We start from the raw sequence: 13,407 nt of genomic DNA, 5'->3' as shown, positions 1-13,407 counted from the left end.
CAAGCCATCCCTGTGTACTGTAAATAGGCCGCGTGTTCAGCTGTGCCCTCCCCAGGATGGTGGGGAAAAACAGATTTAATTCTAAACATTGGGTTACAGGCCCAAAGTTCTGAGAGTTCCCTGCATCTAAAATTCCAACATCCAGGGAGGCTCTAAACCCCTGCCTCCCATAGCAAACCCTCCATGCATGGTCAGGTCAAGGGAGATAAAGGCAGGTATAGTTTCCACCTCCTGAGGCACAGAGCTCCCAAAACCCAGACTCTGCAGTGGCTGCATTTCATGTCAGACCCAGGCACGTGAGCTGACACAGCAGAGGCATTTCTGCCCCTCCATCCCTCACCCCTCTGCCACCTCCCAGGCCAAGAGCACCGCCTCACTTCAAAGAAGAAACTCAAGCCATCCCTGTGTACTGTAAATAGGCCGCGTGTTCAGCTGTGCCCTCCCCAGGACGGTGGGGAAGAACACACAGAGGTCAAACTGAGCACAGCTTGGGCAGGAATAGGAAAGGTTAAATGTCACATCTGCCTTAGGGTCAGCTCAGGTTAATTTGGCTGGGTAGGGAAAAGTGCCTTCCACAGATTATGTTACTTTTGGTTTCATTTTCTCTCTGCTAACCACAGTCAACAGACTTGCTATGTGCGAAACTTTTTCTTTAAAAAAATGGTATTTTAAGGAGGCAAACCCAAATTATGCTTCAGGTTTTAGTTTTTATGTTTTTCAGGCTCTGTACTGTTTCAGTGTGTAGTTCTGAGCTCCATATCAGGGCATGGTGAGCTCTGTGCACAGAGCAGGGAGACAAAACAATTCCTGCTCCAGCTGGGCACCAAGGACAAATGACCCAAATCTCAGCCCCAGAGCACAAACCCCGTGGGCTGGAGAGAGAAAAACAAGCAGGGTGGGACTGCCTGGGCTAAAGCTGCAATGGGACAATGAACTGCAAGGTGCAAATGGAGCAGAGCTGATCCCAGGGAGAGACCCCGGCAGCGCTCGTGCATTTTGGGGCCATTTTGGTTCATCTTGGGTGCAGCCCTGGCTGGGCTCTGGTGCTGCCCAAGGTGCATCCACGGAGGAGATCCTTTAAATAAATCCCTGCTTTATTCTTTAGCTCTGCCCAGCCTCTGTTCTAGGTCTAGGTTGAAAAATCCCTCTTACAATAATAAAAAACAGCAAAACAAACAAAGAAAGAGAAACATTTCAGTAATGTAGAATTTTAAAGATAAATAATTGGGCCCATGACTGCACAGAAATTATATTTTGAAGTACTGAAATAATGGCTTTGGGTCACTAATGCACGACTTTACTTAAACTGCATTTCTCTTAAAACAGCTATTTCATAACCTCTGCCTGCCAAATCAGTTCTTTTTTGTCCTGAAAATTTACCTAAATCATGCACAGAAATGTCCAACTTAATTCCTCTGAGCCACTGCGAGCATTTATGAACAAATGAAACTAATGTGCTGAGCCAAAGATTGAGGTAGAAATCAATCTTTTACTTTCCAAAGCAGGGACACCAACTAAGAGCAGGCCAGCTCTGAGTCTTCCAAAAAAAAAAATAAAAATTACAGAGCCTTTGGTCAACTTCCCATTTACATCTGAGAGGACTTTGGGAAAAGGATGAATTGCTCTGGTGTCACTGTTTGCCTCTCTAATGGGCATTTTATTGGGCCTTTCCCCTTGGACATGGTCACTGCTCTTCATTAATTCATGAAAGACCTTTATCTCTGTCAGAGGACATAAACAATGAGACACAAGAGGTGCCTACTCACAGTTTGCCCCAGCATTTGTGGTTATTTCATCCAGCTTAGAGAGGATCTGTAACTTAATTTTGAGAAGAATTAACAAAGACTCCTGGTTTGAAATACTGAGTTCCACTATGGAGCAATATAGAAATGTAAAACCAAATGAACACCAGTGCTGTTAAAATTCACCTGCAGGGGAGAGGTTGTTTTCTGCTCTCACACATGGAAGAAATGGCTACAGGAATATAAAGGAATGGCTTTGGAATATAAACCAGCCCCAAAGCTATGGATAGGATCCAAAAATGTCCACACAAGCATGGGGCTACCACAGAGACACTGTCACCATGATATTTTCTGAAAAATCCTCTTTGCCCAGGATTTTCTCCTGGGAAGTGGAGAAGCCTCAGAGAGGAATGAAAGCAATAATTATCTGATTGCTGCTTCTGTGTTTGCTGCTTTGGAATATGGCCTGAACATTGTTTACCAACAGGTGAATGTTTGATTGGTTCCAGGTGAATGTTTGATTGGTTCCATGTGAATTGTTTTTAATTAATGACCAATCACAGCCAGCTGTGTCAGACTCTCTGAGTCAGGTCATGGGTTTTTATTATTCATTCTTGTGAAGCCTTCTGATGTATCCTTTCTCTATAGTTTAGTATATAATTTTATCGTTTTAGTATATAATTTGAATATACTATAATATACTATAATATACTATAATATACTATAATATACTATACTATACTATACTATAATATAATATAATATAAATGTTATATATTAATATGTTTATATATAATATAATATGTTTATATAATATATAACATATATTATATATGTTATATTATATTATATTACATTACATTACATTATATTATATTATATTATATTATATTAGCCTTCTGAGATCATGGAGTCAAATTCTCATCTCTCACCTCGTCCTGGGGACGCTCACAAACACCACAAGACACAATGGAGCATGTGCTAAATTCAAGTATCTCACAGTAGAGAGCAGCAGAGTGGGTGAAGTCAGCAGGAATGCAAGCTGAAGGGAAGGACTGAAGGGGAAAAGGATGACCCACAACAGTGGAACACCCCTTGCCAAGGGGGAGGTGAATTTGGAGCAGTGGGTGCTGCCACACATGGACAGATGCTCACACTCCCCTTCTTTTCCCATCCTCACACAAGAATTCCCAGATGCCATTCTGCAGTGCTCTAATAAAAGCCAGTTTTTAGGCCTCCCTGTCAAACATCTGCTGGTGACATGCTGAGAGGTGCTGACATCTGACACAGCCTCAAAGCAACAGAGCAAAAACTCTTTTTTATAAAAAAGTAGTTTCTAGTACTCCCGAGGTCCCAGAGAAATCCATCCCATGGAAGTACAACAGCATCTCAGCAGAAAGCCACTCCCAGAAAAGCAGTGGGATTTGTATTGAATAGCTTAGACTTCAAAACAGAGACAGCAGCAGCTGAGCTGATCACACAGGGATTCCTTTGGAATTCAGGAAGAGAAGCAGGAATTGTCCAGATGCAGTTCATCTACAGTATCTTAAATCTTTTAATTGGAATGACCTTCCCTGACTGGGTCTTCTGAACTATAGGGACAGAGTCACTTAGATGTATCCTTCCTAAATTTTCTTTAGACACTGCAAACAAAAGGAGAGGTCAAAACATTCCTAGAGATGACGGCTGCAGAAGACACAAGCCCATCATCATCTTATTTAATCATCTGTGCTCCTTCTTTTACTGACCAAGATGAAGTGACCTTCCTGTGGAGTTATTAACACAAAATGTGCTCAGCCCACAGCTGACAGGAGAAGGGTCCATCTCATGTCCTCTTTGCCCCACAAAGTCTCACCCTGCACTATCCACTGTGCTCTCTATAAAGCCAAAGCATTTTCCACTCCTGAGAAACAACCTCTGGCAGTGGCATGGATCAGGTCAGGAGGATGCTTCTTCCTGCCCTTCATCTCTGGGAACCTCCACTGCTCTCAAGACTCCAGTTTTTCCCATGTGTTTCTTTGAAATATCTGAGGCTGCAAATACTACCTCGTTTCAACATCAAAATTGTAGCAAAACTCTCTTCAGCACACAGAAAAGCTGCTGCTTAGCAGCTTTGCCCCAGAACTCAGGGAAAAAAAGGAAAAAAAAAGTGAGAGAGAAAAGGGAAACCTGCACTTAATTTTTAGTTATTCAATTAGGCAATGCAAATAAGTTCACTCCAACTCCACAATGAGACTGAGTTCTCACCCCAACTTCTGGGATGGACATGCTCAGAACAGCGGCTCAATTAAAAGCAAAAATTTAGTTTGTGTGCACAGAAGCTCATTTTATGGAAACACAGGCATGTAATTTCACAATGAAAATGTAATTAGTGAAAGAGCTCAACTCAGCAAAATCACACTTCCTTGACAAAATCCATCCTCTTTTTGAACGGTTTCCAGGGCAGGTGGGCATCTGGCAAGTTCTACATCACTGGTGTGGGGAAACAGATGCTTTGGGGAAAAAAACACCAGATATTCCTTGGAATGTTCTTATTAAAAATGCCAGTGTCCATCTGAGCAGCTCTTTCCTTCTAAGAGAGGGCAACACATGGGAGAGAATGAGGAGAGCTGGAATATTTGCTGACTACTAATCACGTGAAGGAATATGCACAATCAGAAAAGTGAAAGCTGTTACTTCAGGACAAAACCAGAGATTAGCACAGGAGAGCAGGGGAAAGTCATCTTCACAGTGGCCAGGATGGATTTATATCCACTGCCATGGGGTTACTTCATCCACAAGATGCATTTGAAAGAGATGCTTATCAAAGAACAGCAGTCAGGGGAACATTGTGTTGGAAATACTTTGTTTTTTGGAGAACCACAAAGGTCAGCCCTCTGCATGAAGATGTTTTTGGCCTTTCTCAACACAATGACTTAAAATCGCTTGTGCAGCAGCACTTGGCAGTGTACAATTGTTTGGCTTGGCTTCACCAGAAAAATAATTTCCATTTGGGATAGAAAGTCTAAATACAAGTTTTCACAGGAGCCTGCAACCTGAAACCTGAGCCAGCTAAGGTTACAGTAAAGGGAAAGACTCTGGGCACAGTTCAAGAAAAATAGGCTCCTTTTCAAACCATCCTTCAGCTCTTTAAACTCCCTCTGAGTTAATCCAAGTGGCCACATAAAACATTGCTACTTGTTAGAGAACACTGAATGCTCCAGGAGACACTGCTCCATGATCTGAGAGGCCAGATGTATTCTGCAGCTCTTCCAGGAAGTCTGGAAAAAGAGACCAAAAGTCTGCATGGAATGGGAATTAGGACCCCAGTTTAATAAAGCAACTAAACACATGCTCACTTTTAAGGCATGAAATGAAATCAGTCTTTATACAAAAATAAATTAAAAAAAACCCCTCGAGCACCTGCTACACTGAACCCACCACTGAACTTCACTGTTGTCTTTGAAACTTGGAGATTTGCCTTCAGTAAGCACTGCCCACATGCTCTGCTGAAGCAGCTTTTAGAGGGGAGGTTCTTCATCCTCTGAAAGCCACGAAAGTGCTGAGGCATTTTCTGAATCATGAGATACAAACCAAACCTGGTTAAGGCCACCCACGGGCTGGACTTGCCCAAGCAAGTCTCCAAGCCCTTCCAAAGCAACCTGAGATGTTAAAAATGAGCATAACTGGATTTGAATCACAACCTGCAGCTCTCCTGAAATAAAACTGTTTAATGGAAAGACTTTTCAATTTCACATCCTTCAAGAGTTTTGCTGGTCATTCCCCACACCTGTGGGTACCATATTCAGAGCCTGGCAGGGGAGCACGCCCCTCAGGGCACTCCTGCCTTCATGTCTGCCCTCTCCTTAGGTCTGTGAGTAATTTTTTCCCAATTCCCATTCCTGTGAATTCTCTCAGCAGCTCCAATGTGCTTCACCTCACCCCCCCTATTCCAGCAGCCTTTGCTTCAGGCTCCCCAGTGCTCAGTGGAAGAAGGAACCACTGTCAAGGAACAATCCATCACTTTAAACATGGACTCCAGGGTGACATAATCATGCTCTGGAGACAAAACACTCAGGGAATCCAGAGCAGCTCAAGTTTAAAAGTCATATTTACCCAAGTGAATGCCAATTCCTCCCTCATCTAACTCTTACCTACATGCAGAGTCTCTGCAAGGATCATTCACCCATGCATTGTCACCACTGCTGCTACACTTCCAAAGCCACCCCTCACAGGCTCTCCCAGCTTCAGCTCAACAAATCTGAGCTCCTAATCTTTGTTTTTCAGGTCTCTGCCACCTGAAAATGATAAAAAAACTCATCTGGATCAAGACTTTATCAGCTGAAGATATCTGCTAAGCTTCCCATGGAATGCCAACAGTGGTACCTCTGCATCCTCCACAAAATGTTCCTCAGACCCAAGATTTCCTGACAGGGATTTAAAAGTGGTACTGGGTATCAGCAGTGAACTTTCTCTCCATCCTTCCTTGAAATGCTAATTCTTGGGCTGGAGCTCACTCCTAGATTTGAAAAGCAAGTATCACAGTGAAATTTAACTCCAGGTCTGGAATTATCTCTCACTACCTGAAGGGGAATCACAGACTCTTCTCTGGGAATCAGATTCATCTCAGGAGCTGACAGCACAGCATCAAGACAGGCATCATTCACAAACTGAAGGGAAATCTCACAGAACATAGAGAAAAAATTATGCACCATGACAACGACAGCATCAGAACAGAGATGTTGTAAAAAGACATTTCAGAGATGTTGTGAGAGCTCCATCTTTGCAGATTTTCACAGCTGAAATGTGGATGAGAATGATTTGGTTTTGGAATTAACCCTGCCTTGAGATGGTGACTGCACTTGTGGCAATCCCTTCCAGCACAAAGTATTTTTTCATTCCTTGATTCTGTATGATTTATAGACCCTGCAGTGAAAAGAATCACAGATAACAATTACTCCCCAAACCTTTCAATGGGCCATGCAGTAAACAGCTTACAGACTGTATCTTGAACAATAATCAGCAATCCAGAGGCTTTGAGGTTTCTCTCACTCATGTTTCTAAGATTTTTTACTCTTTTCACATAATTATAATTGAAAAATTATTCCAAATACTATGAAAAGACATTTTTAAAATATTACTGTATTTAAAGATAAAATTTTCTTTTAATCAGTTTTTTTTTCCTTTGTGAAGGAAAGAAATATTGCAAGTCTGACAAGACTTCAAAATCCTCATGAAGACACTTCCTTTGATACAGTAGGGGATTCTTACACTTTGGAAGGTGTCTCAAGTTCAAGCTAGACTGAGCAGCTGAAGTCCCAGCAGGCGAGTTTTGAGGCAGGATGAGGAAAGATGCTCAGTGCATCTGACTGGAAGCACACCTGGTCAAAATGCTTTCCTGAGCTCTGAGACACCACTCTCAGCAGCCAAGGGACACCCTGGGCTTTCAGGCTGGAATTAAGGAGGAAGTTTTTCACAGAAAGAGTGGTCAAATACAGGAATCATCTACCCAGGGAGGTGGTGGAGTCACGATCCCTCGATGTGTTTAAAAAAAGACTGGATGTGGCACTTGGTGCCATGATCTAGTTGAGGTGTTAGAACATGGGTTGGACTCGATGATCTTAAAGGTCTCTTCCAACCTAGAAATTCTGTGATTCTGTGATTCCTCTCAGCTTTGAAAGAGCCAGTTGGTAGCAGAAGGAGCAGCCTGGCCCCTGGCAGGGATGTTTGTTCACAAAGCAAGCAAGGGAAGAGCTGTGATGGCCACAGTGCCCAGCACAGCCCTGGGTGGCTCAGGAGCCTCTGCTGGCCCGAGCCCCCTGAAATCCAAGCCATGGCCAGGCCTGGGATCTGCTCCTGCCACTCAAAGGCAATGGATACCTCAGCGAGCAGAGCCTGGCTGGCAGCCCCACAGGAAACCTGTCCAGGCCTGTCAGCACACTTCCTTCCCTTCCCTTTTTCCTCCTTTCCTCCTTCTGCCACCCCTGCCAGGGCACAGCACTTCCCACAGCATGGCAGTGCAGAGAGAACAGCACTGAGCTGTTGTCTGAGGGACCTGGGGAAAGCAGCAGGGATTACCCCAGCCCTGGGAAGCAGCAGCTCCTCTGCAGCCCTCTGGCACTCCAGCTACTATTACCAGGGCAAGGGTTCAGCATTGCAGTGAGGACAGCTCGTGTATTTTAATCTCCATCTGCATTACTCACTATTTACTTTCCCGGCATAGCCAGCCCAGAGTGGACAGTTAACTCAGCCAGCATTATGAAAAAGTTTATAGAGCTTTAATTGGCTTCATTTAATTAGCTTCATTTTCTTACAGCTCCGTGGAAGAAGTACTTTTCAGCTCTTGAATTATCCAATGGATTTTCTTTCTTATTTAGTGAAAACATGCTGAGTTTCTGTGCAGGTACATGAGGCTTAAGGGATGTCTGGAGAGGCAGATTCCAAGTTTTCCACCCCAGAGCTGGGGAAGGAGCAGCACACCCCCAGCACCTGGCTCTCAACATTGCCTTCTCTGCACAGGAAGGATGGATTTGGGAATCAGAGGTCAGGACAGGACCTTGGAATTCCCCTCTGTGAGGTCCTTTTCTCTCTCCCTTCCACAGCCACATGGACCAGCCTTTGAGAAGATCCACAGAACATCTGCTTGTGAGAGCCAACACAGGTGAGGCCAGGGCCAGGCAGCTGAGCAGTGCTTACCACAGAAAATGCTCCTTGTCAAAGAGCAGTGCAGGGAGCATCCCACAAACATCCCCACAGTGGCATCACAAACTGGAAATGAAATTTTCATGTATTTGGATGTGACTGACGAGATTCAAGCAGACAGTCACCTGAAGGACAGCTCTGTCTGTTGACTGATCTGCTTTCTATTTGTCTTCTCTTGTAGCAAGGACTGCAGCCAAATTTATACAACTTCTCAGAGAAGAAAATTAAAATACTCTACCCAACACTTAAATCAAATACAGCTACCTTCAAAGCTGTTAAGATTAAAAGAATTATTAGCAGTAAAAGAAAGCAATTCTGTATAAAGAAATAGCTTGATAAAGCAAAACATCACAAAGAGTTTAGTTCTGTCATGAACAGAAAGATAAGGAGACAAAGACAAAGTTTATGCAATGCCTTAACACAGGCCACTGAGTATCCACATGAGGCAGGGAGGTGAGAGGGGCTCGCTGGACAGCTCCAGCTTTACATCCAATAATTAATGTTTGCACTTTAAGTAAGAGCAGACTACATTTGGGACTAAAAGTGGTGCAAAATCCAAGCAATAAGGACATGTACAAGATCTGTTGCAATTTATAGACATGGCGTGGAAAAGAAAATTCCTGCAAAAAGTCATCTGCTGGATAAACTTTTAATCTAGAGTAAATCAGCTTTTCCCTAAATCTCCTTTTTGGGTTTGCAGTGCTGCAAAACCTGAAAGTGATATAAACTACAAAGGAACAGATTCAGCAGCATGTGCAGCTTGTTGTTGCCACCCACATTTCCTCACCTCCCCCTCTCCCCAAAAAATAAGATCTGCAGAACTATTAAAAGAACCTAGAAATGTGCAAATGTTTGTTCTAATACAATATTTTTTAAATATTTGGTTTACTAATATATAGGGCAAAATGAAAATAAAAAGAAAACAGGAAAATGCATCCTTAACAAGTCTGTATCATCCACTACCCCATTTTTCTCGTGGGGAATCTCTCAGTTCAGCACATCAGCAGCAGGAACTTGGGAATCCCTGACACAAAGAGAGCTGATCACCAAATTCAAAGCAATGAAGAGTTGGCCTTGGAGGAAAACCCTCCCTGGGGCGAGCCCAGAGGGATGGCAGCACAGCACTCTCCATCTAAGCCAATAAATCAAGCAGGGCAAAGGTCTGTTCTAAGTCCTGAATCACTTTGTTCAATTTTTAGAATGGCTGCTGGCCACATTGCTGCCCCAAGCAATCTGCTGGGATCTCACACAGTTCCTGGGAATGACCTGGGAGCACCACGGACCAGCTCTGTGCACTGTCTGTGCAGCATCTCCCTGCTTTAAATGCTGAAGGAGCTCAATCACATCAGCACAAGTCACTCCCTGGCACTTTTTTCTGAAGGCTGGAGAGCTTTCCTGGAGATATTGATGTAGCAGTGGAGTTAGAACCTGTGAGGCTGAAACTGAAATTCTGCACCTGATAAAGCACAGGCTGCAAAGAGATCCCTGCTCTCCTCTTCTCCACAACCACGCTCTGGTTTGGAATATGAAGGTCACAGAGTTTAGAGGACTTGATCATGACTTTTCCTCAGCTCTTGACAGGATAATAATATGTAAGCAGATGCCTTATATGCACAAAAGCTAAAGCTGCCTTCTTGCTGGCTAAGGGCAGGGATGAGCATCATCACTGAAATGTTTTACGGCAAAACTACAGCCAGCCAACGCCAGCACACAGCCACCTCCCTCCAACACCCAGTAATTGCCATGGGATGGTTACAAACTAAACCCCGACAGAGCACTGCCCCAGGAAAGGCTTCTCCTGATGAGATGTTTATGCTGCATTAATTCACAATGGGGCTGAATTTTGGCAGCCTCAGACCAGGAATAGTATTTAACTTGTCATCGCCGGCTGATACACTCACACTGCCCCGGCTCTTTTAACAGCTCCAGGAGAACAAATAAATGACAGCAAGCTTTGCTTTTAGTTTTGATGAATAATTCCCCCCTCTCCAAATTATGTGAACTTAGCAAGGACTTTATATAAAAATGTCATAAGACTCATTTGCCTTCGTTTTATGGTTTGTTTTTTGTTTCCCACATTCAGTTAAATGTGTTTTCGAGTGCATCTTACGTCCAGAACTCCTTCAAGAGAACATAAATCTCAGTTCAAGTCTTCACCCTTTTGCTGACCAGCCCTGTGAAATCTGTCAGGTCATTTGCACCAGCATTTTCATGTGGCAGGTCTAATTCTGTCCCACAAAGTTGCCTCATCTCGTGGGCGTTGCAAACCTGCAGCTCCCATAAAACACAATTGCTTGGCTGCTGTGAAAACTTAAACTCCCTTAATTGGGTAACGGCCTGCTCTCACAAGCAGCTATTTTCCTCAAATCCACAAATGTGGATAAAGTCACTGACTTTGAGTCCACTTTCGAGTGTTTTCAAGTTAAACAAGAATTTAAGAGCTTTGGCTTTGAGCCACAGTTTTAAAACACTGCTCTTAAGCTTCTTGGTGCAAAGTTCCCTGCAGCTGGAAAGCAGAGATCCAGATTTATTGACAACATTCAGGGATTAAAACACTCCCCAAAGGAGCAGCAAAACCTTCTGCTACAGCTGGAGCAACCAGAGCTGAAGATTCAAAATGTTATTTCCCACACAGGTATACACGAGCCCCTGTCAGACACCAGCATGTTCCACCCAAACAAGCTCCTCTATAAAACCACAGAATACACTCAGAGTTCACATTTCTTGGGCTAAATAATTTTATGGAAACTTCACTTTTAGATCCTTAATCTATCTTCTCTCTTTCTTTTGAGACAGTTTTGTTTTTAAAGCAGTGACACAACTACCAAAATTAGCAGAAATAATTCAAATGCAAAGTTGCAGAACTGGAAACCTGGAAAATCCAAAGATTGTATCCACAGAGGAAATACATAACATTTCTTGATTGACTAAGAATGGATTAGTCTGGCTAAATACTCAGTACCTGAGTACTTTTGATAACCTCACTGACAAGTCCCACACTCTCAAGACAAACTGAGATATTTTTATGCACCAAAATAAATCAGTAAGAGAAAATACAGACTAGGAGAGAAAAAAGACTAAGAAACAGAGATCAGAAAGAAGTGGTTTGGGTTGAAAACAGCAAGTGTGTAAACCCATGCCACTGTGAGCCCATGTGCACTGATCTCTTCCTTCTTTTGGGGATAAAAAAAACCTGACACTGGCGGAGGTGAGAAAGTATTCTCTCACTTCTAAGAAAGCTACTGTGAAAAAGAAAATGAAATTAAATTGTTGCCTGCCTCTGAAGCCTGTTGTTGACCTGGCTTTTCTTTTTCCTTTTAAATTAGAGAGGGGAGAAAAAAACCAAACAAACCCCCAAAATAAACAAACAAAACCCCACAAACAAACAAAACCCAAACCAAACCAAAATAGACAGAACTTAGGGAAACAGAACAGATTTTCTTTCTTTATCTAAGGAAACGTTAAAGATAGACCAATTACACTGTGGTCCAGAAGGGTCACTGCCACTTTTTTAAAGCTGTGGGAACAGCCTTTACAAATTCTGCACAGGTTCAAAGCTGCTTAACCTCTCACGTTTTCTTTCCAAGTCTGGCTTAACCACACTTAAAACCATCGCTCAAAACAAACAAGTCGGGAAAGCTTTTGAAGCCCGCTCCGACAGAGGCCAACCTTATTTCCACCTCATGCCAGCATCTCCCGGGGGGGGGGGGGGATGCTGGTGATGGAGAAGGACCAGGCGGAAAAGCTTCGTGCGGGTTTCACTCGGGAGAAACTCGGAGCGAGGGCTTGGTTGGGTGCGTGGGCTGAGCCCTGCCCATCGCCACCCCTGCCACCGATGGCTGCTGGAGCACATGGTGCCAGGACAGACACCGGGACACAGGCCGGGGCACCGGGCACCGCCACGGAGCGAGGAAATCCGAGGGAAAACCCCGCTGGGGCAAGGAGCTGCCACCCCAGCGGGGTCCCTGTGCTGGGACCTCCTCTGGCGAGCACAGCCGGCGGTGTCACAGGGCAGGGGGCACTAAAAGGGCGCAGGGACTCGCTGCAGAGGTGAGCGGGCAGAGGGTGTCTCTGAGAGCACCTGTGATGGAGCAGGAAAGGGCCACGGGCACGGACGGATCCCCGGGCGGCAGCTGGCAGGGAGCGGTGCCCGCCCGCGGTGCCCCAGAGCCGGGGACGCACCTGCGGGGCAGCGGGGCACGGTCCCCGCACGGAGCCCCGAGCGCCCGCGGCTGCCCCGCTGCTTTCCCGCGGCCCTGGGGCGTCCCCCCGCTCCCTCCCCGTGCCTGTCCCGCTCCCGGTCCCTGTCCCGCACCCCCCGTCCCTTTCCCGTTCCCGTCCCCGGCACTTACGGGCAGGAGCAGGAGCGCGGCGGCCGCTGCCGCGGGGAGGCTGCGCTGAGGCGCTCGCCCCGCCATGAGGGCTCGGGGGGTGCCCGGGGCTCAGCCGGACCCTCGGCGCTGCCCCGGCGCCGGCATCGCCCCCCGCCTGCTGCCCTTGACCCCTGCCCGCCGTCCCGGAGCCGAGCCCGGCGCTGCCGCCGCGTCCCAGAGCAAACCCCCGGCTGGCAGGGAGGGAGGGAAGGAGAAGGGGGAGCCGAGCCCGCCCTCCGCCCAGGATTCCTCGGGGATGGAGGCGGCGGGGGGCCCCCGGGGGAGCGCGACCCTCACAGGCTCCAGCAGCCGGGGGGAGCGTGCTGTGCCCCGGCTCCGAGCGCCACAGGGGCTCCCCCGTCCATGGGGCGCTGGATGGAAGCGGGGCCGCACTCGGGCGGAGCCGTGGGGAGCCCCCTCGCCGAGCGCCGGGTGATGGAGATCCCTCTTCCCCCAGCGATGGGGACGCCTTCCACACCAGCTTCCAGGAATAACGGGGAGCCTCCTGCACCCTCCCGTGCGCTGGAAATTCCACTGCCTCCCAAGTGGCCGGGAGCAAGAGGATTCTCCCTGCCCAGGCTCTGGGTGCAGTGGGGATCTTTTCCAAAATT

At 46.1% G+C, this 13,407-nt stretch overlaps 1 protein-coding gene across 1 annotated transcript in view; it reads right to left on the bottom strand.

The window, feature by feature from the left end:
- CRHR2 (corticotropin releasing hormone receptor 2) overlaps positions 1–12,965 on the bottom strand; it is a 151,943-nt gene extending 138,978 nt beyond the window's left edge. Inside the window, exon 1 of the mRNA XM_058808304.1 lies at positions 12,776–12,965. Within this exon, the coding sequence (XP_058664287.1) occupies positions 12,776–12,841 (66 nt within the window). The 5' untranslated portion in view covers positions 12,842–12,965. The remainder of the gene's footprint in view (positions 1–12,775) is intronic.
- Between the last annotated feature and the right edge of the window lie 442 nt (positions 12,966–13,407).

The sequence above is a fragment of the Ammospiza caudacuta genome, chromosome 1, assembly GCF_027887145.1.
Source record: "Ammospiza caudacuta isolate bAmmCau1 chromosome 1, bAmmCau1.pri, whole genome shotgun sequence".
Taxonomy (NCBI): domain Eukaryota; kingdom Metazoa; phylum Chordata; class Aves; order Passeriformes; family Passerellidae; genus Ammospiza; species Ammospiza caudacuta.
This window is presented reverse-complemented; position numbering and strand designations above follow the sequence as displayed.